Consider the following 27,840-nt stretch of genomic DNA (forward strand, 5'->3'; position numbering starts at 1 on the left):
ACCAGGGTCTTCTTCCCTCAGACATTCCCCATCATCCCGGGCTGTGGCTGGGAAGGGGGGTTACAACAACCGCTGGCTGCCCCTTTCTGCCTCTCCCTGATGGCAAGGGCTTCCCGCTGGGCCCTGAACCCCATCTCTCTCCCCACCTGGAGCTGGTCACTGCCATCTCACCAGCATCCCCGCCGCCCCCAGCCGAACTCTCACATGGGTCATTAAAGGTTTAAGCCAAACGGTGGAACAGCGACTCTGTAAAGAATATTTAATTCACTGGGGACATCGTCCGTACAAAGTTAGCGTCAAACTGTTGGTTTAAAAAAATAAGCCCACCCCAACCCAACCCCGGGAGCCCGGCGAGGTAGAGAGCTGAGGAGAGGTGAGCGGGCAAGTGGAACACTAGTGCTCTAGCAGGACAAAGGGGTCTCCTCTAAGGCTTTCCCCTGGCCCCTAGGAGGTCTCTCTCCCACTGGGAAGCACGCTACAGAAGAAGATGGGGGGATCACAGGACTGGGGCGGGAGAGAGAGAAGGTCAAGTCCAGAGCCGAGCACGACCCCCGCCAGGTGCCCCCACAAGCCAGGCTGCAGCCTCCGACCTCAAGGGCAGAAAAGACCTCGCTCCGACCGGGCCAAACATTCACAGTAACGGGGGAGTGGCCCGGAGCCCCTCGGGGCTCAGAATCGGGAGACCCAGGGGAGAAGGGTCGGGGACCTCAGCAGCAAGCTCCCCTAAGTGCTGGAGGGTCCGGGCCTCCCACCAGCTGGCGGGCCAACCTCTCCGCTGCCCCGGACAGAAGGTTCGCCAGCCCAAGTAGTGTACCCTCCCCACTGGGTGGGGGGCGGGCAGTCAGTGCAGCACCTGGTCCAGCTCGTACTTCTCACAGAAGCGGCTGGTGAAGGGCAGGCAGGTGAGGTACTCGATCCAGGGCCAGTTGATGGGGTAGACGTAGAGCCAGATGACCAGGGAGGCGAAGAGGCCCGCGAAGACGACCAGAGAGACGATGATCAGGGCCCGTTTGCGGCACTTGTCGGCGCTGCCGAAGGTGATGTAGGGCAGGAAGGCGAAGGACAGGAGCAGCCCGCTCAGGAAGCCGAAGATGTGGGCAATGTTGTCGATCCAGGGCAGCAGGCCACAGGCGAACAGGAAGAGCACGATGGCGGACAGGTTCAGGAAGGCCTTCCAGGGCTTCTCCAGCAGCGGCCAGCTCTGGAACAGCTCCACGAACAGGCAGGCGAGCAGGCCGAACTGCGACCCCGCGGGCCCCACCTGCAGCCGGCCGGACAAGGGATTAGAGTGGGAGCCTTTGGGGGGGTGGGGGACACCCCGGGCCGGTCCGCCCCCTTGGCCCTTGCAGGCACCCGGGCCCTTACCCAGCACTTAGTAATCCAAATGATAATTGTGGTATTTGTTAAGCGCTTACTATGTGCCAGGCACTGTACTAAGCTCTGGGGTGGATACAAACAAATCAGGTTGGATGCAGTCCCTATCCCCCGTGGGGCTCACAGACTCAATCCCCACTTTACAGATGAGGTAACCGAGACACAAGGAAGTGAACTGACTCGCCCAAGGCTATACAGCAGATAAATGGCGGAGAGGGGATTAGAACCCATGACCTTCTGACTCCCAGGCCTGTGCTCATTCCACTCCGCCATGGGATTTGTTCAGCCCCCGTGCTGGGCCACACACTGCGCTAAGCGCTGGGATGGATACAACACAATCGGAATGGACACCGTCCCCATCCCCCATGGGGCTCAAAGTCTAAACGGGAGGGGGCAAACAGACCATTTTTCCTGATGGGAAAACCGAGGCCCATAGAAGTGACTTGTCCCAGGGCACAGAGCAGGCAAGCAGTGGCAGCTGGACTACAACCTGCGTCTCCTGGCTCCCAGCCCGGCGCTCTTCCCACCAGTCACTTGCTTGGCACAGAGTGAGAGCTCTACCTAAACCCCACCTGTAACTCGCTAGGCTCCACTGAGCTGGTGGGTGGCAGCGGCTGCCAGGGCAGGAGAGGACAAGCAGGGGGTGCCCGGAGGCCGAGGCCGAGGGGCAGGCTCTGAGGTGGGGGGCTGGGGGAGCCGTAGCCCTCGGGACCAAGAACCAAACAGACCAATAATGGAAAAAGCCAAAGGCCCTGGAGCCCGGCTGATAATAAGAATTGTGGTCTCCTTTATGCACTTAGTTTGTGCCAAGTAGGGGGCTAAACATCGGGGTAGATACAAGATAACTGAGTTGGACACATTCCCTGTTCTTCCCGGGGCTATCTGTCTAAGCTAGCCAGAGAAGCAGCGTGGCTCAGTGGAAAGAGCACGGGCTTTGGAGTCAGGGCTCATGAGTTCGAATCCCAGCTCTGCCACTTGTCGGCTGTGTGACTGTGGGCAAGTCACTTCACTTCTCTGTGCCTCAGTTCCCTCATCTGTAAAATGGGGATTAAGACTGTGAGCCCCACGTGGGACAACCTGATTCTCCTATGTCTACCCCAGCGCTTAGAACAGTGCTCGGCACATAGTAAGCGCTTAACAAATACCAACATTATTATTATTATTATTATTAAGCTGATCTCCCCAAGATAGTGGAGGGTCTGGAAGCAACTCGCAGTCAGTCAACTGTATTTACTTAGCACTTACTCTATGCAGAGCATTGTACTAAGTGCTTGGAAGAGCACCAAACATCAGACACATTCACTGCTGGGAAAAATGGGAGAGTTGAAGTAGGGGGCAGGGGAGATTTTAGGGAGATCAGGCTCGATTGTCAATTTTCTCAATAAAGTAGGTGGCCAGGTCATTAAAGGCAATGGATGGAGAAGGCTGGGGGGGGGACAGGGGGTTTGAGGAGGGAGTTAAACGTTGGGAACAACTGATGAGGGCTGTGGGCACAGGCATCAATAAGAATGGAGAAATAATTTTGCCAGGCAAAGGAGAGGGCAGAGTTAAAGCACGCAAGGATAAACCTGAAGTAGGCGGGGCCGGCCTGACAACTCGATTACCAGCAGAGCTCTGCGGCTCATGCACAAAAGTGAAGGGGGGACTGTGGGTTAGCGGTACGAGATCGACGAAAGGATAGGGGAGCGAGTGAGTTGAGTCCACAGTGGGGTCAAAAGATTGGAGATCTCTGTGGGGAGGGAAAGCCAAATTTGCGGCGTTGGAGGTGTGTGAGAGAGAAGGCAGGTGAGGAGGTTGTGGTCAGATAGAGGGACTTCAGAGTTAGTGGGAGTAGAGATTGTGCAGTGGCGAGAGATGATAAGATCGAGTGTGTGTGTCCAAGTTGGTGAGTGGGCGAGCGGGGTGGAGCAGGAGGTCAGTGAAGTTGACGAGTGATAGAAAGCGGGCAGCAGAAGGGTCATCAGCAACATCTATGTGGATATCCACATCCCCAAGGATCAATGTCGGGATTGGAGAAAGAGAGAGGGAATGTGAGAAAGGGATCGAAACAGTTAAAAAAGCTGGAGGTGGGGCCTGGGGGGTGGTAGATGACCATTACTAGAAGCTAGAGTGGGTGGTAGAAGCGGTCGATATGGGCTTCTTAGGAAGGGAGAGAAAGGGATGGAGGAGGTGGAATGGTGTGAAAGCGACACTGAGGCGCAAGAAGGAAACCAACACCTCCCCCACTCCTGCTCTACATTTCCAAGCGACCAATTCCAAAATACGGGAAGCCGGTGGGAGGGTGGAAACCCTGGAAACGTCCAGATGGCACAAACCTCTACCTAAACCCTCAAATGCCGATCACTTGAGCGCTAACTTACGTACGTATCTGTTTTTCCTGCACCCGCCCGTCTGTAAAACACTTCAATGTCTGTCTCCCCTGCTGGATGGGAAGCTTCCTAGCTCTCTCCCTAGTGCTTAGTCCAGTGCCTTGCACAGAGTAAGCACTCACTAAATACCACTAATCGATTGCTTGGGGAGGTCCGGGGCCGAGGCCTGCCCAGGAGGCGGGATCACACCGAGTGAGTGGGTCCGAGGGGGAGCCCGGAGGCGGGGCGGGTACCTCTGCCCGGTAAGGGAGGAAGATGGTGCTGGCGAGGTTGCCCGTGATGCCGCTGAGGATGAAGATGATGGAGATCCGGTGCCAGCCCGCCAGCTTCTCCAGGTCCCTGAGGATGGTCATCTGGAAGATCACCGACACCAGGCAGTGCACCACGCTGCAGGGAGTCCACGCGGGCATCAGTGCTCGCCCCGTGGGGCCGGGCGGCGGGCATGGGGCGCGGCCGGAGGGTGGAGCTTGCAGCCTCTTACCCGGCGTGAAGGAACAGGGACAGCCAGAGCCGGTAGAACTGGTCAGGGATCTCGGGGTTGAGGAAGGGTAGGAGTCCGCATACCTTGTCCAGGCAGTGCACCTAACAAAACGGGAGGGAGGAAAGAGGAGTGGGTAGACTAGCTGGGTGCCAGAAAGCCCCGGCGGGAAAACAACCCCCACCCAGCCTGCGGCCTCAGGAGACTCTCTGGCCGCCAGATCCAGCTGGGCAGGGGCCCAGGTTCAGGTCCGGCTCAGCCATCAATCTGCTTTGTGACCTCGGGCGAGTCCCTTAACCTCTTTGGACCTCAGTTTCCTCCTCTGTAAACTGGGATAACAGCATCTCATTGGTACTTGGAGCAGCTGAGGCCCCGGCTGATGGCAAGTAGGCGAGCTGGGGTGGAGCAGGAGGTCAGTGGAGTTAAGGAGTAATAGAAGAGGTGAGGACCAACCCAATTTGCTTATACCCACCCCAGTGTTTAGTACAGTGCCTGGCACATAGTAAGTGCTTAACAAATACCACAATTATTAAGAGGCTGCCTTTCCCCACATTCAGGATGCAGTCGGACCCTGGACCCAGTCCCCTACCTCCACTGAAGGGACCCGGTGCTGGGCTCACCTGAGAGCAGAGAGTAGCTTCTTCATGGAAGTAGCCGTGCATGAACTCACAGTATTCCCGGGTTGTGATCTCGCAGCTGGTGGGCATGGGGGGTGGAGGTGGGGAGAAAGAGAGCAGTCGGAGGAAGCTAAGTGCACCCACTGTACCCCCCGACCTGGGCTGGGTTGGGAGGGACTGCAGGGTACACAGGCCCCAAGTTGGGACAATCAGCCCTGCCCCCAAAGGGTTAGAACGCCCCCGGCCCCTCCCAAGCTAACTGCACTGAAACCTCTGGGCTGACTCGCTTGGCAGGGCCACCGCCAGAACAGAATGAAAACCTAACAAACAGCGTGGCAGTGCGTCCTTGTGCAGAGAGCACAGGCCTGGGATTCGGGAGAGCTGAGTTCTAATTCTTGCTCTGCCACCTGCCTGCTGTGTGACCTTGGACAATTCACTTAACCCCCGCCGGTCCTCAGGGTCCTCCTCTGTAAAATCGGGACTCGATACCTGATCTCCCTCCTCCTCAGAATGTGAACCCCAGGTGGAACGGGGGCTGTGTCCAACCCGAGGACCTTACATTGACCCCACCATAAAGTACAATGCTTGGCACAGAGTAAGCGCTTAACAAAGCCTACCCTTATGTTATTACAAATTGTTCAGGTAATGAGCCACGGTCAGGCTGAAACCCTGGTGTTTCCGCAGGCCAGAGGCACTCGGAAGTGAGGCCATCCGGGATAGGGGAGATGAGGGGGTGAGAGGGTTCAGAGCTGTAAGCAAGGAGTCAAGGCTCCCAGACTCCTAGCGGCCCAGGGACTGGAAGGGGGTACAGCGGCCCTTCCCACCTGCCCTTGGTTCCGATGCAGCATGGTCTTCCCTTGATCTGGCAGTCCAGGTGCTGGAAGCCCGAGCGCGTCTTCTTGGTCTGCTCGGTGCAGATCTGAGCGGGGACCGAGCCAGGGGAGAGGCCGACCACGGAGCATGGGGGTTGGGGGAGAACCCACCGGATGGCCAAATCCCATCCCCAACCCTCCAAGCCTCTCCCAGCCCAGACCCGGGAGGCCATCGCTGGACGCTCACCGGCCACTTGGTGATGTCATCGGGCCAGATGTGGGCACCGCTGGAGGCCGGCTCTTCGCAGGTCCTGGAAGGGGCACAGGGCTGGGGAGCTTGGGGTCCCGGCTCTGGCCCACCCTGCCCCGCCCTCTGTTCCCCCTCCTCGGGGCCTCCCCGCTTCCATCCCGTACCTGGGGTCCTGGTGGCAGACAGCCCCTGACGTGCGGTTCTGGTAAGGGTTGGACTTGTCCATGGGGGGGCCGGTGTTCTCCTGCCACTTAGTGAAAGTGGCCAAGGTCTCCTAGAGGGGCAAGGACAAATGGTCACTGATTGGAATCACTGCTACTGTGGCTTGGGGAGTGGGGAGGGGGGCAGGAAGGGGAAGGGGAGAGGAAGGGGACTCACTATTGGTGACTGATTAAGCGCTGACTCTGTGCTGAGCACCGGGGTAGGCCCGAGACCATCAGATGGGACATCCGTCCCCCACTGGGCTCACAGTCTATATGGGAGGGAGAGAAGAAATCTCATCCCTATTTTACAGATGAGGAAAATGAAGCCCAGGGTGAAGATGTGACATATCTCATGTCACCCAGCGGACCGGAGACAGACTTGGGATCCCCTACCTTCAGTTGTCTGGGGCTGGGAGGGTGTGGGGGGAGATGGAGCCCATTGCTGCTTTTACCCCTGGGCCCGGCCCCCCCGGCCCCGCCCCTTCTGCCCCCCTCCCCCACCGAGCAGTCGGCCCGCTGCGTCTGGATGCAGCCCGAGTTGTCGTTCTGGACACAGCAGCCCGAGTCTCTCTCCCGGTCCCTCTCCCGCTCGATCAGCCGCTCGATCTGCCGGTCCTTCCGGATGCAAGGAGAGAACTTGGCTCCCAGGTGGATCAGGTCGATCTGCGGGGCGGGGAGAGGAGGGAGAAGGAGGATGGGGGAGACGGGCAGGCTGAGATGCTTGAGTCCTCATCCCAGCACCAACTTCTGCTAACGGCCCTCAGGCTCCCAGGCCTCAGACCCCCTCAGAGTCTCCTCCGGCTGGATCCGTCCCCCCAGGGGCTCCCAGGGTGGCTCTCGGCGTCTGGCCAGACCCGAGGGGAAGCTCCTCGCTCTGGGCCCCACCACGGGCTCCAGAGGCGGCGGAGGCGTGTCCGTACCGAGCTGGGGCCGATCCAAAAATTCTCCTGCTGCATGTACTTGACGCTCTCATACACGCCCTTGTTCCGCAGCACCTGCAGGGGGAGGGGGGAGAGGGAAACACCTCCTGGGAGTTCGGCTGGAGCCAGCAGACCTTTCCCTGGTGAGCACGATACGGAACTCCCAACCCCTGGGCCCTCCTGGGGGCAGGGCACTGCAAAACTGGAAGACCGGGCAGAACCAGCAAGCCAAAGTCCCCGCCCTCTACAGCGGTAGGGGAGCACGAGGGCAGGAACTGACCAGCTGCGTGGTGACGTGCTGGGCGAAGCCAATGGGTGCGATGCCATACGTGCAGATAACGAGCAGCATGACGACCACGTGCACGCAGGTCAGCCAGTAGGTGAAGTACGGCCTAGGGCGGAGCAGCGGGTCAGCTGGGCCCCTGGGTGGCACCCTCCCCGAGTCTGCACCCACCCGATGCCAAATCTGGGGAGCTAGGCCCCAGCCCCCCATTGCTAGCTTTTTTCAGCCAGGCACAGTCAGGCCTGCATGGGGGGTGGGGGAACAAGGGCCTGGGCAGAAGAGGGGGCGGTGGGGAGGAGTGGTCAGCCCCGGGCTCCCTCCCTCCAGGTCCGGTCCCTGGCAGCGCCCGTCACCGGTGGCTGTTGACGTTTTCCAGCTGGTGCTGCACGGTGCTGCTGATGCTGCGACGGTAGCTGCGGTTCAGCCAGTTCCCCACCACGCCCAGCCCGTAGTGCCGCTTCTTCCGGTCAAAGGCGAAGTGCTTCACCTTCGATGCGATGCGTCTGCCACGCTGGGGTGCCTTGCCGGCCGGTTCCTTCCTGGGCACGGAGGGGGCATGACCCTCAGCCCTGCAACATCCCAGCAGCCAACGGCCGCTCCGCTAGCTGGACAACGCCCCCTTGCCCTTTTTTTAAAATGGTGTTTGTTAAGTGCTTACTATGTGCCAGGCCCCATTCTAAGTGCTGGGGTAGGCATAAGGTAATCAGGTTGGACAGAGTCCCTGTCCCACTTGGGGCTCAGAGTCTGAATCCCCATTTTACAGATGAGGGAACTGAGGCACAGAGACTTGCCCAAGGCCACCCAGCAGACAAGTGGAGGGGCCGGGACTAGCACCCTGGTCCTTCTATCAGGCCCAGGCTCTGGCCACTAAGTTCCTTTGACCGGAAGGCCCCAGTGGGCATGGGGTGAGGGGGGACTGAATGCCGGAGGTTTCACACGGTGCTGCGCACTCAATGAGGTCTACTGACGGAATGGTCGGAACCAGGGCACTGGGGGATGGGGTTGAAGGAAGGCACTGTGCCCATCAGATCTGGCGATGCCAGCCTGGGACTGGGAGCTGCCGGCTGGAAGGCAGGGAGAGGGGGAAAGTCCAGAAAAATCGCAGGGAGCACCCCCTCACCCATCGCTCCTCCCCATGTAGTTACTCACAGGGAGATGTGCCCCCGGTCTGGAGACTGTGGGGAGTCCGAGTGCGGGAGTCCCCGGATGTATGAGGCCGAGAGCGGGGGAGACTCAAACACGTCATCGGGCATAGAGTACAACTCATCTTGCATGTCGATCTGAAGGGAAGGGACCGGGCCGGGAGGTGAGGATCGTTAGCGTCGGGCAATTGGCATCCAGGACCCTGCATCCCAAAATCCAGCTCAAGGAGCAGACTTGGTGTTTGCAGGAGAGCAATACGGGGGGGATGGTGTCTGTGTGTGGGTGCTAAAGAGTAGTGTGGACAGGGGAGGAATATGAGGTCGGCTCTCAAATGGGAGAACATCCTCCAGCCCCCAATTCCCCTGGGGTACGTAGGCTCAGAAGGGAAAATCAGTGGCAAGGGGCAGTCCCCCTCCATGCAGCCCCCCACCCGACCCCCTGCTTGCCTTACTGAAGAAAGATGAGTCAAAGGTGTCGACTCCGTCCACCATGTCCTCCTCCAGGAAGCTGGGGTACACGAAGCTACGCTTCACCGGCCGACACCTCTGCCCCGAGGGTTCCAGGACCGAGCGCCCCTGGAAGGGGGCATTGGACACCGGTCATCCATCCGCCCCGCCAGCTCAGCAGCGGGCACTGTCCTCTCCCCTTCCCAGGCTCCAGGCCGTGGCGTCGCAAACCCCTTTTCCCCCGGCTCCCCCCAGTAGCCAGACGACCCTGTGGTGCAGGAGGGGCCGGGTCAGGGGGTTCTGCCCAGAGTCCCCGACACTCAGCGTGAAGACAGCAGGTGGTGGGGCAGCGCTGAGGGGAGGTAGGGGCAGGGCGGCTCACCTTGAGGAGGGCGGCAGCAGCCCGGAAGCTCATGTGGGCCACGGACTCCCTCTTGCGGCGGGGTGGGTGGGCATGGCCCGAGCGGACGCTGGTGAAGGAGCTGAGGGACAGGACCCCCGGGGTCAGTGGAGGGTGAGGCCGGTCTACCTCATCCGGGTGCCGGAACGCCCGGCCGCGGGCCAGCGGGTCCACAATCTGTCGGAGCAGAAGGGGTGAGCCTGGGGGTAGAGAATCCCCATAACCCTCTTCGCCGCCCCTCTCTGGACACGGCCCAGGGGAAAGGAGGCAGGAGGCCCCGGGGGCTCCAATCCTGGCCCACTATGTGACCTTGGGCAAGTCACTTGACCTCTCTGGGCCTTAGCCTTCCCTTTGGTAAAATAGGGAGACGATCCCTTCTCCTCTTCCCTTTTAGATGGGGCATCCAGCACGGCAGAACCGTGCCTGGTCGGCCCAGTCTGCCCCTGCCCCAGTGCCAGGAGCGTGGCACCCCCACCAGGTTTGACATGGTCACCTTGGGCATCTTGCCGGGTTTGGGGGACTCGGTGCCCTGGAAGGAGGGCACCTCCTGGCTGGGCAGCTCCAGTTCGCGCTGGTAGGAGGCTTTCAGCTTCCCATAGCGCAGGCTGCAGTGGTGCAGGCTCTTGCGCTGCCAGTTCTGCCGTTTCGCATCCCAGTCGCTGCTGACGCCGAACCACTGGGCCGTACCCCTGTGGGGGCAGATTCGTCAATCTGGGTAGGTGCAGGACTCCTGGGGCTGCATCTCCCCCCACGGGTCCCACCCGAAGGGGCTGACCGCTCCCCCTCCCCCAGACCCGGGCGGCCCAGCGCTCACCTGCGGATGCTTTGGGACAGGGAGGTCTGGCGGTGAAACCCTGGGCGCTGCCCCGAGCTGCCCTCCTGGTGCCGGTTGGGCGGCTCCTGCAGACTCACGCTCTTCATGTAGGCTGGGTTCCTGGGCCTCTGGGAGGGCGGCGGAGAGAGGGGAGTCAGGTTCTCGTACCTGGACTCCTCGGCCTTCCGCAGAGCGTTTGACCCCTTGAACATCCGAGGTGGGGGCCTCCCCCCACGGCCCGGCACCAGCCCTGGCACCAGCCCACCCCCAAGAAAGGAAGCCGCCCAGACACGGCCTCTGCTTCTGGGCAGCAACCGGACAGGGCACCCACTCCACCCCTTACAGGGACCGATTCGGGGGAGTCCAGGCTGCCCCAGCCTGGGAGTGGGGGTCCCCCTTACCTCCGTCAGCATGAGGTCCCGCTCGCTCGGGGCCGCACCAGCTGGGGGCGGGATGGTGATGGAGAGGTTGGGGGGCTTGCGGCTCTGCAGGCGACTCCCGGAGGACGAAGAAGAGGAGGAAGGGGAGGGGCTCCGGCCATTCAGGTTGTTGGAGGCCATCGTGGGCGGCAGGGCCGGGGGCCTGGGTGGACGGAGGAAGACCGAGGTTGGGCAAGGGACAGAGGTGGGCCGCTGGGCTGGCACCGGAACCTAGAGGGATCCCGGGCTCAGGGCCGGGCAGAGTGTGGCCGCATCACGATAGTGAGCAGAGCAATAGTTCGGGACCTGGAAGACTGAAAAGGCAGAGAAGAACAAGGCCCCCGGCCCGTGGGGTGGGGAGTGAGGAGCAGCCACGTTTGGGGGAGAACCCCCTGCTGCCCTGACCACATGCCTTGCCCTCTCCCTACTTTGCCGGATTTCCTGGGGCCGGAGGAGAGATTCCCCCCCTCCCCACCGCCACCCAGCACTGGAAGCTGGGGCCAAGGGAGGCAGGGAACCAGGTAACAAAGTCAGTCTGCTCGGCAGAACAAGTCCTCCCCACCCAAGGCCTCCGGCCCTCAGAGAGTCACGGCTGGCTGTCGGCCCTTGGCCACAGGTGGGGGAGGCAGGAAGTAGCCGCCTCAACGCTGGAAGATGAGCGGGCCCCAGTTGGTCCCAGGGCTCAGTCGGGGAGAAGAAATTTGGGTAGAGGAACAGAAGTGGCCCTATTCTTCCAGGTCTTTCTCCTCGCTCCCCAGGGGCAGCACGAGCCCCTCGTTACCTCACAAGCTGCCCCTTCCCCACCCGCCTCCCCAGTCTGGCGAACTCTTGCCCGTGGAGAACCCTGGGGGCAGCCTGGGTGCCAGTGAGAAAGCACCTGGTTCTTTCACTTCCCTTCACGGGCCCGGCGATCTGTATTGTATGGGGGCCGTGACCCCAAGTTCACATGACCCTGGGCTGACCTGGGGAGCGGGAATAAAGCGGATGCCTGTTCCGGTAGAGCCTGGCGAGAGTAGAACTGGAAAGGGGGTTCTTGTTCTAACTCTACTGTGCAGCCTTGGGCAAGTGGCTTAACCTCCCTGGGCCTCTGCGACCCTCTCCGGCATGCTAGGGAGGAGATTCTCTGCCCCTTCCCCCCTCAGGAGAAAGCAGAGGACCTAATTTCTAATATTGGCTCCCCCACTTGCCTGCCATGTGACCTCAGGCAAGTTGCTTCACTTTTCAAGGCCTCAGCTTCCTCATCTGTAAAAGGGGAATTCAATACTTGCTCTCCTGAGCCACATAAGGGACCATGGACTGGGTCTGACCTGATCGTCTTGTGACTACCTCAGCGTTTAGTAGACTGCTTGGCTCATAATTAGAACTGAACAAAGACCACAGTTGTTACTATTATGATGAGAGGCAGCCAGGGAGGTGGCAGAGAAATGGCAGGGAAATGCCAGAAAACTTTTGGAAGAAAAACAGGAGAGACCTGAGGGGGCCGTTCAAAACACCAACCAGTCCACAGGCTAGAGAGCACAGGCCTGGGAGTCAGGAGGACTTGGGTTCTAATCCCAGCTCTGCTACATGTCTGCTGTGTGATCTTGGGCAAGTCACTTCACTTCTCTGGCCTCGGTTACCTCATCTGTAAAATGGGGATTAAGAGTTTGAACCCCACGTGGGACAGAGACTGTGTCCAACCTGATTAACTTGAATCTACCCCAGTGCTTCGAACAGTGCTTGACACATAGTAAGCAATTAACAAGTACCACGATAATAATATAATTAATAAGCTAATGGTTAGATAAAAATCAATTATGTTATTACAATATATTGTATCACAATATATTATTTTCATTATTAGAACAGGCTCCACTGTTCTGAAAAAGACCCCAACCAACCCCACCATGAGCTAACCTCCCATGGGGGGACAGGAAGTGGTCCCTTGGGGGGCGGGCAGGTCCCAGCTGAGTTCCAGAGCAGAGCGCTCCTCATTCGGGGCTGCATCAGAAGCCAGATCCCCTGGGGAACAGGCCAGGCTGCAGGGGGACCGCCGAGGCCTCAACCTGAGTCACGTTCCTGTCCGGCCGCCACCTCCCCTCGCTGACAGAGCCGCCAGCCCCGCCCGGGTGGCTTCCAGGGAAGCGGGCGTCTCTTCCCCTCCTTGCCTTCTTCAATCTGGGCAGGGCTGGCTTCTGAGCCTGCCCTGGCCGGAACCCAGCCCATTGGGGGTGTCGGGCGCGGGAGGACTGATCCAGGGGTCAGCGCGGAGCCTCAGGAGCAGGGGGGGGGAGGAGGCGATGCTGTGGAGCACCGGGGTCTTGGGTTGGGCAGGGCCGGCACAGACCCCGCCGAGGGTCAACTCTGAGTCCTTAGACCGATCTGCCCTGCCTCTCTAGACTGTAAGCTCATTGTGGGCATGGAATGTATCTATTTATTGTTGTACTGTATTCTCCCAAACTCTTAATACAATGCTTTGCACATGATAAGCACTCAATAAATACGATTGGCTGACTGCCTGTCCATCCACCGACCCCTCCTTGGCTAGACTATAAGATGCTTGAGGACAGGGAATGCTTCCTACTAACTCTACTGCACTCTCAATCAAACAGTGGCATTATTGAGTACTTACTATGTACAGAGCACTGAGCTAAGCACTTGGCAGAGTGCAGTACAAGAGAGTGGATAGACAGTCTCCCAAGCGGTAAGTATACTGCTGAGGGACTGATTTTTTTTATGGCATTTGTAAAGCGCTTTACTATATGCCAGGCACTGTACTAGCGCAAGGACAGGTACAAACTAATAAGGTTGGACACAGTCCACGTCCCCAAGGGGGCTCAATCTTAATCTCCATTTTACAGATGAGGGATCTGAGGCACAGAGAAGTGGCTTGTCCAAGGTCATACAGCAAAGTGGAGCAGTCAGGATTAGAACCCAGGTCCTTCGGACTCCCAGGCCCATACTCTATCCACTAGGCCGCACTGATTGACAAGATGCGTGGGTGTCAATCTGAAGGAAGTGGGCTTCCTGCCACCAGGCCTTGGGACTGAGGGGGTCCCCATATCCCTAGAGTCCAGACCACTCCGGGAAGGAGGGAGGGAATCTCTCGAGGGAGGGAATCTCTCGGTGACCCACTGCCCCCCACATCCAGGTCAGAGGTGCCTCCTGCTGAACAGTCCAGCCTCTTGCCTGAAGACCACAGCACTTACATCCATATTGGTCATTTATTTATTTATACTAATGTCCGTCTCGCCCTCTAGGCTGTAAGCTCCTTGCGGCAGGGGATGTGTCCACCAACTCTGTTATAGTTTCCTCTTCCAAGCCATTAGTATAGCGCTCGGCACACAGTAAACGCTCAGTAAATACCACTGATTGATTAATTGATTGGAGCCCAGTCATCATAGGCATTGCCCTCTACCTAAATCGGAGGTCTGGAGGTCCAGAAGCCGGGACCCCCAACCTCCCCCTCCACAGAGCCAGGCCTCTGCAGAGGGTCCTCCTCCCGACCCCAACCCCTCGAGAGGCCTGGCCGCCCGCCCGTGCCCGCCCGCTGCCTGGCACCGGGACACCAGGCCCAGAGCCCAGGCTGAGTCAGGCTGCAGAGGGCGGATTGTGAAACCCCAGCCCCAGCCCCACCCCCAGCCTTGCGGGGGGGAAGGGTAGAAGGGAGGGAGGGGGGAGGGAGGGGCAGAGAAGATACTCAGATAAAGTTCCTTGAAGAACCTTTAGTTTCTTTCCAGCGGAGGTCTGGGGCCTTGTCGGTTTAAGCCCCCGGGCCGGAGGCTGGGCCCTGGCTGCTTCTCGGCCTGGAAGCCCAGGCTCCAACTCTCCCCGGCAGCCCCCCAACCTCCTCCGGCACCCCTGGGCCGGTGCCCGGGCAACAGCCCGGCCCGGGGCGAGGCGCGGAAAGCTTCCCGTCTCCTCAGTCCCCGCCCCAGCCACCAGGGAAAGGGTACAGAGGGAGGACGGCTGGCAGGTGTACACACACACACACACACCCATGGGAGCCAGGGCCACCCGGCCCCAAGGGGTTGGGCGAGAGAAGGGCTCTCAGAGGGTGAGGGAGAAACCCTCTCCCCACCAGCTTCCCCGCTCTCCCCTCCGAGCCTGGAACCGTGGTCAGAACCATCACTTCTCACCAACGACAGCCTGAACTGTGTTAGGTGACACAGTAGAAGGGTCCAGGTGAGGGAAGGCGAGGACCTGGGGGGGAAAAGGGTTGGAAGGGCCGAGGGTAGGGGAGGGAAGGAACGGGGGAGCCGGGAATCCCTGGTCTCTGCTGAGTGGGCGGGGGGGCAGGATGGGGCATGGGAAAGCCCCACCCCTGCCCCCGCCGTGGCCTTATCTCCTGCTCTTCGCCACGCAGCCAAGCACCCTGCTCTCGCTACAGAGGAAATTGCAGCTCATCCTGGGAGGGGGCCCCCGGCCACATCCGGCAGCCACCAGGAAGCTGCCAGGGCCTCGGGTGCACTCTGGACCCCCACGGACGGACCCGGGGGACCACGTGCACCAAGGCCGCCCGGCCTCATCCGCCCAGGCTGACCCCATTCTGGAAGGGGAAGGAGAAGTGAGAGGGAAGAAGGGCCAACACCCCCCCAACACACACACACCCCAACAGGAAGGACACAAGTGCCAGGGGAGCAGGAAGAGTCAGGAGGGCCGGGAGGGGGCTGGGGACAATCCCTCCTCCTCTTCCAGCAGGAAACCCCCAGTCCAGGCCAGGGCAAGCGCTGGGTCCAAGTTCTCCCCCCGGGGACCAGGGTTGGGTGTGGGGTCTGGAGGCAAGGGAGACCAACGATGGGGACTTGGGATGAGGGTGGGGAAACAGTACGCTGGGGCCTGACGCCACCCCCATCCACCCTTCCTGAGGCCAGTTTTCCGGGAGGGTGGGGTCGCCCTTGGTCCCATGGGGCCCCCGTGGCCTGCCTCTGGCTCCAGGGTTAGGAGTACCCCCTCCCCAAGGGGCAGTCAGCGACCCAGGAGTTTGGCCCCCCATGCCACTCTGCCGCACGAGGACCAGGGCACCAAAGCCTTCCCGCAATCCCGGTTCCGCTAATCCCTTGAGCTCGGTCCCGCCACTGGCCAGAATAACCTCATTCGGGCTGGGCTGCCGAGGGCTCCGCCACCACCACCTCCACCTGTCCGACGGAACGGGTCCGGGACCGTCCAGCCCATCTCAGGAGGCGGGGGTGCATAGGGGATGGGGCACTTGGGGGCTCAGAGCCTTCCCTAACTAAACTCTCATTTCCCCCACTCCGTCTTGCATTACCGACACACACATGTGTACACGGATCCACCTCAAGCACTTGGTATTCCCCCCACCCTCACAGCACTTATTTTAACGTCTGTCTCCCCCCTTCTAGAAGCTCCTTGGGGGCAGGGGATGTGTCTACTAACTGTGTTGTACTGTACTCTCCCAGGGGCTTCAACAGTGCACTGCACACAGTAAGTGCTCAAGAAATACCTCTGACCGAACCTGGCCGACCACCCCCTCAACCCACCACCCACTCAGCAGGGGCAACCTTGCTCACCGGGGCAGGGAGAGCGTCCCTCGCTCACCTGATATGGGGAAACGAAGACACCGGGAAAACTCTGAAGCTGCAGAACTTTCCCAGGCCTGGCCCAGCCCGGAAGACGGCGGGTGGTCACCTCTACGGGCAAGGCCAAGCGAATGAGACGAGGCAGAGGGGCAGGCTCAAAACCCGGGACGAAATGCCAGAGCAGAACAGCTTTTTGTTAAGCTCTCTGCCATCACTGACCTAATTTTGTCCCCACAGGAACCCCGCAAGGGAGGGAGGGAGAGGTTTATCGACCCCGTTTCCCAGAGGAGGAATCGGAGGCCCAGAGAGGTGAAACGAGAGGCCCGAGGTCACACCACACATTGGGGGAAGATCCGGGACCCCCCACCTCCAGCCGTGGGCCCTTTTCTCCAGGCTTCCTTTCTAGACGGCAAGCTCCTTGTGGGCAGGGGATGTGTCTACCGACCTGGTTGTATTGTACTCTCCCAAGTGCTTAGTACAGTGCTCTGCACATAGTTAGTGCTCAGCACATAGTCAGTGCTCAAAAAATACTATTAATTGATGATATTCCCGGATGGCTTCTGCCTCAGGTTCAGGCCTGGGAGCCAGTAGAGGGGGCTTCTTGTGGGGTAGAGAAGGTATGAGGAGGGGGGATTAGGGCTGGGGACCAGTATGGCAGGGCCAGTGGAAAGAGCACTGGACTGAGCATCAGGAGCAAGTGAGTCAGTTCTAGTCCCAGCTCTGCCTTTTACATGCTGGGCAACCTTGAGCCGGTCACTTCATCCCTCTGGGCCTCAGTTTCCTCATCTGTAAAATGGGGATGATTTGCCTGCAAGCCTCGGACCGCAAGCCTCCGAAGGGGGACAGGAGCCAGGTCTGATCTTCCTCTATCTGCCCCAGCACTCAGCACAGAGTGAGCACTAAATCCATCCTGAAAGGAGAAAGGGGGAGTGGCTAGACTGGGGCCATGGGTTGGGAGGGGATGAAGGTGAATCCAGCCAGGATCTGGGCTCTGACCCACCCTGTCCTGGGACCCAGGGGTGTGGAGAGGGGGAGATGACTGGGGAGAAGCACCCCCACCCCCAGCCCAGCCAGACATGCAAATCGACCTCCCCCATCCGGACCTCGGGGTCGCTTTCTGAAAGTTGCAAAAGAGGAAGCAGGACCCGTGGTAGCTTGGCCGGGGAGGGTCAAAGCGCCACAGATACCCCAGTTTTGCTGACCTCCCAGGTTCTGGCCTCCAGAAGGAGGTCATGTGACATCCCCCAGCAATCCCGCCCCAGCCCCCTAGCAATTCTGGTAAGGACCGGTGGCTTGGGGGAAAGGGGTGGGGGGCAGGGAAATGGACACCATCAATCCAGAAGCCTAGGAAGGCCTGAGAGCCAGGGGACCCAAGTTCCAATCCTGACTCTGCCACTTAACTTCTCTGGTCATCAACTTTCTTATCTGTAAAATGGGGATGTCACCACCTTCCTCTTATACTGTGAGACTGTGTGGGACAGGGACTGTTTCCGTCCTGATCATCTTGTATCCACCCCAGTGTTTAGCCTAGTGCTTGGCATTTAATGAGCATTTTATAAATACCATCACCATTATTACTATTATTGGGGGTTGGGTCTTAGCTTAGAAAGTGTCAGGAAGAGCGGGGAGATGGCAGCTCTGGTGCCGAGGGCCAAGAGACCACCCTACCACCCCCGGCCAAAGCCAATGGGGAGCCAGCCCCCAGGGAGGAAGGAGACAGAATGTGGGGTCCCCCTCCCCTCCGCAACACGCCCAAACCGACCCTGGCAGGGAAGGGGGTATCTACTTCAAAGGACTGGACCCACCTCAACCTCAGGTGAGACAGTGGGGCCCCAAAGCCACCCCCTTACCCCCCTGCCCCACCAGACCCTCCTCAGAAATCCAGGAGCCCCTCTTCTCCCCACCGGCCGGCGAGAGCTCCTTCATGGGGCTGAGGACCAGATCGGGGTCCCAACAATCGATCCACGGGTATTTACTGAACATTTTCTATGCATGGAGGATTGGACTGGGCACTTGGGAGAGGACAAATCAGGAACTTTGGCAGACACATTTCCTGCCTGCTCACAACGACTGGCGTTTGGCACACCCTAACCCAGCAGCCCCCAAAGTCCACCCTCCCGGAAGCATCGCCCAACAGCTGGGGAGCGGGGCCCCACCCTCAGCCCAGGCCTCGCTCCTTTGCCGCCAAATGGGGTTGTGCCCTTCTGGGCCGGGGCGGGGGAGGGGGAGGGGAGACCGGGACCGGTGCCAGGCCTATGCGGGGAAAAGGACAGGATGGGGTTTAGGATTGAGACAACAACACAAACAACCGTCTGCTCCCCCCGCCCCCGCTGCCCCGGCTTCTCCTCTCCCTCGCACGGGCTCCAACCACAGCCGGCCGCCCCCTGCCCCTGAACCCCAACCCCCAGGGGGTGGTTGGGGGGGCGGTGATCATTGGAGTGGAAGCCCCTTGAGGACAGGGAAGTGAGCTGTATCCTTCCGAGAGCTCACTATAGCTCTCTGCACTCAGTAAGCACTCAAAGAAAACCAGCAGTTGATCAGTCGATCTCACTCCCCATCAATCCCGGAAAGGACTATTAATAATTATTACCATTATCGGACAGACAATGACTCTCCCCACCTTCGAAGTCTCTCTGAAAGCCCATCTCCTCCAAGAGACCTTTCCTAACTAAGCCCTCATTTCCTCTTCTCCCACTTTCTTCTGCTTGGATTTGCACCCTTTACTCACCTCTCCTTCAGCCCCCCAGAATTTACAAACATATCCACCGTTTATTTATTTATATTAATGTCTGTCTTCCCCTCTAGACTATAAGCTCATTATGGGCAGGGAGTGTGCCTGCTAATTCTGTTGTATCGTACTCTCCCAAGCACTCAGTTCAGGGTTCTGGCCACAGTAAGTGCTTAATAAATAGAATTGATTGATTGATAATTGTGGCATTTATTAAGGATTTACTACATGCCAAGCATTTTACATGCCAAGCACGCGGGGAAGCAGCGTGGCTCAGTGGAAAGAGCCTGGGCTTCGGAGTCAGAGGTCATGGGTTCGACTCCCGGCTCTGCCACTTGTCAGCTGTGTGACTGTGGGCAAGTCACTTAACTTCTCTGTGCCTGTTACCTCATCTGTAAAATGGGGATTAACTGTGAGCCTCACGTGGGACAACCTGATTAACCTGTATCTACCCCAGCGCTTAGAACAGTGCTCTGCACATAGTAAGCGCTTAACAAATACCAACATTATTATTATTATTATTATTATTATTATTATTATTATTATCATTATTTTACTAAGTGCTGAGGTTGAGGCAAGATCATCAGGTCAGACACAGTCCTGGGGCCCACAGTCTAAGTAGATGCGAGAACAGGTGCCGAATCCCTATTTTTCAGATGAGGAAACTGAGGCCCGGAGAAGTGAAGTGACTTGCCCCAGGTCACACGGCAGGCAGGAGGCAGAGCTGGGATTAGAACCCACGTCCTCTGACTCCAAGGTCCTCCGCCCCCAAGCTGCCAGTCCACCCAGGTGGGCGCCTGGTCTGCTTCCTGAATAGTTCTGGGGAAGAGAAGCCCGGGCTTCCCTCAGATTCCTTCCTGTTCCAGCCAGGAAGTTCTTCTGTCTGTCTGGCCTTAATCCATCCCGCTGCAATTTCAGCCTCCTTCCCCTTGGTCCATCTCACACCCACCAAGAGACTAAATCAGGAGGGCTCCCCTCAGCCGCCTCTGCTCCAGGAGGAATAATCCAGATTCCATTCGCTGAGCATCAATGGATGGCATTGGTTGAGCGCCTACTGAGGGCAGAGCACTGTACTGAGCTCCTGGCAGAACACAACTGCCTTAAGATCTCTGTTCCCGGCCCTCAAGGAGCTTCCATTCTAATGGGGAGCAGCTTGGGTCTAAAGACCCTTCTCCCTCACTCCCACCTCCTCAGCACAAGGGAGGCCTGCTGACTCCCTACCCTCCACGCGCGCACACACACTTTCAAAAGAAAAGTTCCACTCACCAGACAAGATAAACACTCCCTAAACAAAGGCCTGTTCAGAAAGGATAATAAATCCGCCGGAGCAGACACCGCCTGCATCTCCTGGCTCAGCAGCCCCCACACAGCTGGGACCCTTCCGTCCGCGCCGGCCAGCGGAGGCCATCCCGCGCTGGTCCTCCCTGCGGGCCCAGCATCCTTCCTGCTGATCCAGACTTCCTCGGGGCCCTGAGCCGAGGTCTGGCCCCTGGGGACCAGGAGGCCAGGGACAGGGACAATGACAATGGGGCAGCAGGTGGCCGGAGGCATCTGGACCCCAGGCTGCCACCCGGCTGCCACTCACCCGCCCCCACCCCACTCCTCCCCCAGAGCCTCCTGAGCTCACTGCTTTCTCCTCTTACACAAGGCCAGGAGATGGGGAGAGGGCTGAATTGGGGAGGGGAGGAAGCACTTTCCATCACCAAATGGGTGGGCAGAGACACACAGAGACAGAGAAAGACACACACACACACACACACAGACCATGAATACATAGAGACACACACACAGTACATAGAGACACACACACAGATCACAAACACACCCGACACCCAGAGACACCCAGAGACTCAAAGCCCATAAATTCACACATTGACACACAGACACTCAAAAAAGTGACAGACACCCAGAGGCTGTGAAAACACACATACACACAGGCAGGCACACAGGCAGCAAGGCCAAAAACACATGAACATCCCTCCCACCCTCCATCACCCCTGACTATGGGGTGAATGGAGAGGTGGAGCTTGTGGTGGGTCCAGGAGGGCACCTGACCCAAACCAGGGGGGCGGGGAGAGAATAGCCATCTTCTCTCTTGGGTCACAGCCCCCATGCCCAGGAGGCTCCGGCTCAGAGCCCCCCCCCCCCCCCCCGCCTTTGCAGGACAGGGGCTTCTGCCCTCCTCCTGGCGCCAGCCAGAACCGGTCCCGGCTGGGGTCGGCTCGGCCCCGGGGGGCTGTCGGACGGCTGCCTGCGCTCACCTCCTCACGGATGTGACCCCTCGCCGGGCGATCCCTGACCCGCTGGGTGACGGGGGTGGTCCCCTGGGCCTGATGAATCCAACCAGGGCAAAACCGGGGCCTGTTTCTTTAGCCACAGACCACGGGCCAATGACAGCAATTGGCCTGGGTCGGCCTGGCCTGATTAATTTCCTTTAGCGGGGAAGGGGGCGGCTCCCTCACGTCTTTCATTATTATTACAAGGCCCAAACACAGTCACCGAGGCCTGGCGTTGTGTGGGGAAGGAGAGGAGAGGTCCCTGACGCCCCCACCGCTGACCCAGAGGTTCCTGGGTCTGAGCTGTTGTGAAATCCCTGTCCAAAGAATAAACCAGTAACAGGCTGGGTGGTGTCTCAATCTAAGGCTATGTCTACACGACCCTACTCAACATCTACAACACCCCGTTCACGATTCTGCAATCGATCGATAGCATCTACTGAACACCTGTGTGGAAAGAATTGTCCTAAGTGCTCGAGAGAGTACAAAAGAGTAAGGACCTGGGTTCTAATCCTGCCCCTGCCCCTTGCCTACTGTGACTCAGGGCAAGTCACTTCAGTTCTCTGGGCCTCAGTTTCCTCACCTGTAAAATGGGGATTAAATGCCCATTCTCTCTCCTATTTAGACTATGAGCCCTGCGTGGGACAGGAAGTGATTGTCTTGTGTCTACCCACCTGCTTAGCACAGTGTTTGGCACATAGTACACCCTTAACAAATACCACAGTTATCACTAGGAGAAAAGATCCCTGCCCTAGAGAGGTTTACAATCCAAGGACACTAAAATAATTTGCAGCTGGAAGAAGCTATAAAGATATGTACATAAGCATATCAATGGGATGGGGGGGCGGTGGGGAATCCAAGTGCTTGGGTGACATGAAAGGGCTGAAGAGTCAAGAGATGAGAGATAGACCAGGGAAGGCCTCCTGGAGGAGATGGAATTTCAGAAGGGCTTTGAGGATGGGGAAGGGCAGTGAATAGTATATTTACTGATATGGTCTAATGATTGTTGCCCCTAAGAGCCTGTTGCTTGAATGACTTTGCCATTTTACCATAGCCAGACTAATGGATCAATCCACAGTACTTCCTGAGAACTTATTGTATGCACAGCGCTGTGCTAAGCACTGGGAAAAGTACAATACAATAGAGGTGTTAGACCCGATCCCTGCCTACAAGAGCTTACAGTCTACAGGGGAAGACAGACATTAAAATAAATTAGAGAGGGGAAATATTTGCTATTAGGATATGTTCTTAAGTACTGTGGGGCTTGTCAGATGTTGGGAAATTCCCAAAGAATACTGCTGATCCTACTTGGTTTGTATTTTAGGTGGGGTGGGGACAGAGTGGAAACTCTCTATGGGTAGGGACCATGATATTTGCTTCTCGAGGGCTTAGCACAAGGTATTGCAACCAGCAAGGCCTGCAGTCAAACCCGTTATTACAACACTATCATTTATTTAAATATGTCTCCTCCTGTAGACTATCAACTAGTTGGTAGATGCTCAATAAATACCATTAACTGAATGATACGCCTTCTGTTTTCTTTGGGGCAGACCCAGCCCAAAGGTCAGGTACAAAACCCCCCTTACCAACCCAAGATGTTCCCCAGAAGGGCAGCGTGGCCTTAATGAAAAGCGCATGGGCCTGGGAATCAGAGAACTGGGTTCTAATCCTGGCTCCACCAAGCACCTGCTGTGACACCTTGGGCAAGTCACTTAACTTTTCCATTCCTCAATTACCTCATCCGTAAAGTGGAGATTCAAAACCTGTTCTTCCTCCTACTTAGACTGTGAGCCCCGCGTAGAAACTGATTATCTTGTATCTACCCAGCGCTTAGCACCTTAGTAAGCACTTAATAAATATCACAGTGATTATTCAAATACCACAGTGATTATTCAGGAGACCACAGGGCAGCCCACAGTCCTGCCGCCCACCCGACTTGGCAGGGGCTATCATTCCAAGCCCCCGATAACACAAGTCCCCTCTCCCCTACCAACACCCGGTGGGCTTTGACCACAAGCCGTTCCTAGATGGGCCCAGGGCCCACACGCAACCCCCTCAAGGCCCGGGTGTTCACTCCACGTTCTGGCCGGGCCGATGTTGGCCAATGAAGAAAAGCTCCTTTGACGATGGGAGCCTGTCTGGAAACAACGAGCCTCAGAGTTGCAAGAAACCAAGGGGGCTTTCAAAACCAGTCAGTGCTTTGGGATGGGTTTCCCCAAAACGCAACCCTAGTGATACAGTGGGACCTGCACCCCTACAAAGGAGCAGGGCCAGATGGAAAGGGCCCAGGTCTAGGAGTCAGGAGACCTGGGTTCTGTCAGCCTGTGTCACCTTGGATAAGTCACTTCTCTGGGCCTCAGTTTCCTCACCTGTAACAAGGGGATTCATTACCTGCTCTGCCTCCTGTCTAGACTGGGAGAACCAATGAGGTGCAGGGATGATGTGCAACTAGATCATCTTGTTTCTACCCCAGTGCTTAGCACAAAGTCGGTGCTTAACAAATATCACAATTACTATTATCATCATCTTTCTCTGGGGAATCAATTCAGGGCTGAGAGATTCTCAGTGACCATCAGTAAACCCTGGGAGGGAAGTCCAGGTGACCACAGCCCTCCCATCTCTTCCCCTAAATCTTAGAGGGGAACCTGAGGCAGAAGTTGAGACAGAAGATCCCACAGAGTCGGCAGCAGGGGGACACAGGGGTGCTTTCATCCATCAATCGTTCAATGGCCTTGACTGAGCGCTATGAGTGCTATGTATTGGGCTAAGAGGTTAAGAAGAGTACACCACAGAGACAGGGACCCCGGCCTCCGGGGGCTTCCAATCGACTTGGATTTTACCACTGCCTCTGGAAGCCATTCCAACCAAGGCTCCCAATTTAGACCTGAGGAAGTCCCAGAAGCAGATCTGGGCTGAGAAACCAGAGCAAAGATTATGCGTCTTCTCACTGTGTCTCCTTCCAATGGGTCAGAGACAACTCCGACACCTCTGGAAGGCAGCTGGACCTACGGGTCAAAGTGGGGAGGGGGTGCCCACTGGATTAGAGGAGAACAATACCCTCTAGGAGATCCTCAGGACTGGAGTTGGCCACCTCCCAGTGTGAGGGGCGGGGGTCACACCCCTACCCTCCTTTTTTTGTGGTATGAAGTGCTTTCTAGGTGCCCGGCACTGTACTAAACCCTGGGGTAGATACAAGATAATCAGTTTGGACACAGTCTATGTTCCACAGGGGACTCACATTTTCAGTCCCCATTTTATGAATGAGCTGAGGCCCAGGGAAGTGAAGTGACTTACCCAAGGTCACACAGCAGACAGGTGGAAGAGCCAGAATTAGAACCCAGGTCCTCCTGACTCCCAGACCGGTGTTCCACCCACTAGGACCCTCTGCTTCTCATTTGGTACTTTCAATCAATAACACTTAGCGTGCTTACTGTGGGCAGAGCACTGTGCTAAGGGCTTGGGAAAGGACACTGAAATGGAATTGGTGGGGAGGGTCCCTGCCCTAAAGGAGCTGATAGTCTGTGCCTCAGTTACCTCATCTGTAAATCGGGGGTGAAGACCGTGATCCCCATGCGGGACCGGGCCTGTGTCCACCCTAGTGCTTAGTACAGTGCCTGGCACGTAGTAAGCGCTTAACAAATACCACAATGATTATTGTAATACGAATGTGAGTGTTAAAGGCCTTAAAGGGAACGGACCCGAGTGTCCAGGCGACGCAGGGAGGAGGGGAGAAATGGGAGGGGTGATGAGGGGTTAATCGGGGAAGGCCTCCTGGAGGAGAAGGGCTTTTGGTGGGACCGGTTCCCGGTGCGGGCCCACGTGTGTGCGGGGCGGCTGGCTCCCTCCGACCGACCCCCGACCCCCCACCGACCGGGACCGACCCGCCCCAGGCCCCGCACACCGAAACTGGGGTTGGGGAGGCGCCCCGCTCCCGGTCCCGCTCCCGGTCCCGGCCCCGCACTCACCTCCCTGCCGGCCCCCACGCAGCAGGGACGCTCCTCCGGCCGGAGCGCGGGCCGAGCTGCGGGGCGGGGCCCGGACCGGGACCGGGACGGGGGGCGGGACCGGGAAAGGGAGGGGGCGGGGCCGAGCGCTCCTTCCTCTACCTGCCCGGTAGGGGGCGGGAAAGGGGCGTGGCTAATGGGGGAATTAGGGGCGTGGTCGGTGCAAGGGGCGGGGCCATTCGCTCCCCTCCACCTGCACCGGCAGGGGGCGTGGTTTCAGTGGTTAAGGGGCGGGGCTACCTGCGAAATAGGGGCGGGGCTTCGTTGGAGGGGCGTGGTCATGTCCCCGGGGCGGGGCCACTCGCTCCTCCCTCCAGAAGCAGCGTGGCTCCGTGGCAAGAGCCCGGGTTTAGGAGTCAGAGGTCGTGGGTTCTAATCCCGCCTCCGCCCCTTGTCAGTTGTGTGACCAAGTTGTGTGACTTCCCTTCCTCAGTGACCTCCTCTGGAAAAATGGGGATTAAATAATGTGAGCCCCACGCGGGACAACCTGATGACTCTGTATCTCTCCCAGCGCTTAGAACAGTGCTCGGCACAGAATAAGCGTTTAACAAATACCGACAGTATGATGATTATTAGCCCCTCATGGAGGGGGCGGGGCCAAGGTCAGGCTGCTCGGGGCGGGGCCCCAAGGACGGAAAGGGGCGGGGCCAATCGTTCCTTTTAGTTACGCATAAGGGGCGTGGTCTTCGCTCCAGGCAGTGGGCGGGGCCACTCCCTCCCATCTTACGTCATGAGGGGGCGGGGCGGCGTGCGATTCAGTGGGCGGGGCCACTCGCTTCCTCTCTATACGTCAGAGGGGGCGAGGCCCATCGTGCGAGGCAGTGGGCGGGGCCAGTCGCTTCCCCTCTACACGTCATAGGGGGCGGGGGGGCAGCGCGCGAGGCGGTGGGCGTGGCCACTCTCTCCCCTCTGCTACGTCATAGGGGGCGGGACGCATGGTGAAGGGGCGTGGCCTTTGTGGGCGAGGCCTAACTGAAGGGGCGGGGCTGCAGGCGGGCCTCGTGCCCACGTGGTAGCGCCGAGGAAGGCGCGGAAGGATCTGCCATGGCGCGAGGTCGAGTTATGCGGTTCTGAGGCAACGCTCCGCACGCGCTCCTTCCGCGCGCCTCAGCAACGGGGGGGGCGCCGCCCTTCAGGGCCACGAGGTCACCTCCCCTACACTGCTATAAACGCTGTGAGGAGGGGCCTCCTGCCTTCCTACTCCTCAAAATCATTCTTCATTCAGCGTGGCTCAGTGGAAAGAGCACGGGCTTTGGAGTCAGAGGTCATGGGTTCGAATCCCGGCTCGGCCACATGTCAGCTGTGTGACTTTGGGCAAGTCACTTCACTTCTCGGTGCCTCAGTTACCTCATCTGTAAAATGGGGGTTAAGACTGTGAGCCCCACGTGGGACAACCTGATTTCCATGTCTACCCCAGCGCTTAGAACAGTGCTTGGCACATAGTAAGTGCTTAACAAATACCAACATCATCATCATCATCATTCAGTCAGTCAGTCATTCAGTCATTCAGTGAGTCAGTCATTCAGTGAGTCAGTCATTCATTCAGTCGTGCTTACTGCCTACGAAGCCCCCTAATTAATTAACAATTTTATTTATTTATATCGATACCCGTTAAGAATAATACTAATGTTGGTATTTCTTAAGCGCTGACTCTGTGCCTAACACCGTCCTAAGCGCTGGGGGAGATACAAGGGAATCAGGTTGTCCCATGTAGGGAATCACAGTCTGCATCCCCATTTCACAGATGAGGGAACTGAGGCATAGAAAAAAAAATGTTGGTATTTGTTAAGCGCTTCCTATGTGCAGAGCACTGTACGAAGCGCTGGGGGAGATAACAAGGGAATCAGGTTGTCCCACATAGGGATCACAGTCTGCATCCCCATTTCACAGATGAGGGAACTGAGGCACAGGGAAAAAAAATGTTGGTATTTGTTAGGCCCTTACTATGTGCCGAGCACTGTTCTAAGCGCTGGGGTATTCATTCAGTAGTATTTATTGAGAGCTTACTATGTGCAGAGCACTGTACTAAGCGCTGGGGGAGATACAAGGGGCTCAGGTTGTCCCACGTAGGGGTCACAGTCTGCATCCCCATTTCACAGATGAGGGAACTGAGGCACAGAAAAAAAAATGTTGGTATTTTGTTAAGCGCTTACTATGTGCCGAGCATTGTTCTAAGTGCTGGGGTATTCATTCAGTAGTATTTAATGGGTGCTTACTATATGCAGAGCACTGTACTAAGTGCTTGGAATGTACAGTTCTGCAACAGAATTGTAGATTCAAGGTAGATACAAGGTAGACACAAGGTAATCAGGTTGTCCCATGTGGGGCTCACAGTCTTAATCCCCATTTTACAGATGGGGTAACTGAGGCATCGAGAAGTTGAGTGGTTTGCCCAAGGTCACACAGCTGATCGGAGGTGGGATTAGAACTCATGACCTTGGCCTCTTTCTGCTGTTTACTTGCTTTGATGCCTGTCTCCCCCCCTTCTAGACTGTAAGAGCGTTGTAGGCAGGGATTGTCTCTCTCTTTTGATGAATTGTACTTTCTAAACGCTTAGTACAGTGCTCTGCACTCAGTCAGCGCTCAATAAATACGATTGAATGAATGAATTAATGAATGAATAAGAGGTGTCCAATTGTTGCCATTGATTGTCTATCGGTGCCTGCGATTGATAGTGCAGGGGCGCCCCCCAGTGGGGAAGAGCTGCTCTGCCCCTGGTGAAAATTCCTGTCTGAAAGATCAATCAAGTCCATCAGTGGTATTTAATAATGTTGGTATTTGTTAA

At 57.7% G+C, this 27,840-nt stretch overlaps 1 protein-coding gene across 2 annotated transcripts; it reads right to left on the reverse strand.

Moving 5' to 3' along the window:
- Positions 1-244: 244 nt before the first annotated feature.
- On the reverse strand, positions 245-25,091 carry RHBDF2 (rhomboid 5 homolog 2). 2 transcript variants are annotated; one of them, XM_029057096.1, is made up of 18 exons: positions 25,017-25,091; positions 10,511-10,691; positions 10,110-10,237; positions 9,789-9,984; positions 9,278-9,472; positions 8,896-9,024; positions 8,456-8,586; positions 7,660-7,845; positions 7,304-7,415; positions 7,024-7,098; positions 6,605-6,766; positions 6,065-6,174; positions 5,898-5,961; positions 5,663-5,757; positions 4,842-4,917; positions 4,225-4,325; positions 3,977-4,130; positions 245-972 (listed from the first exon to the last, which is right to left on the reverse strand). In XM_029057096.1, exons 2-18 carry the CDS (start codon positions 10,667-10,669, stop codon positions 724-726), a joined length of 2,322 nt encoding a protein of 773 aa, XP_028912929.1. In that variant the 5' UTR covers positions 10,670-10,691; positions 25,017-25,091; the 3' UTR covers positions 245-723. The 2 variants fall into 2 exon arrangements, with proteins under 2 accessions (XP_028912929.1, XP_028912923.1); XM_029057090.2 differs by having other exon boundaries at positions 245-1,261.
- Between the last annotated feature and the right edge of the window lie 2,749 nt (positions 25,092-27,840).

Source organism: Ornithorhynchus anatinus, unplaced genomic scaffold, assembly GCF_004115215.2.
Source record: "Ornithorhynchus anatinus isolate Pmale09 unplaced genomic scaffold, mOrnAna1.pri.v4 scaffold_264_arrow_ctg1, whole genome shotgun sequence".
Classification (NCBI taxonomy): domain Eukaryota; kingdom Metazoa; phylum Chordata; class Mammalia; order Monotremata; family Ornithorhynchidae; genus Ornithorhynchus; species Ornithorhynchus anatinus.

Bases quoted from the DNA above. Each gene is read 5' to 3' on its own strand.
- RHBDF2 (XM_029057090.2), bottom strand. From the start codon at position 10,669: ATGGCCTCCAACAACCTGAATGGCCGGAGCCCCTCCCCTTCCTCCTCT. The intron at 9,025-9,277 runs GTGAGCCGCCCT...GCCCCCTTCCAG, and splicing joins CTGCTGCCGCCCTCCTCAAG to GGGCGCTCGGTCCTGGAACC. The intron at 5,962-6,064 runs GTACGGGATGGA...TGCCCCTTCCAG, and splicing joins GTCTGCCACCAGGACCCCAG to GACCTGCGAAGAGCCGGCCT.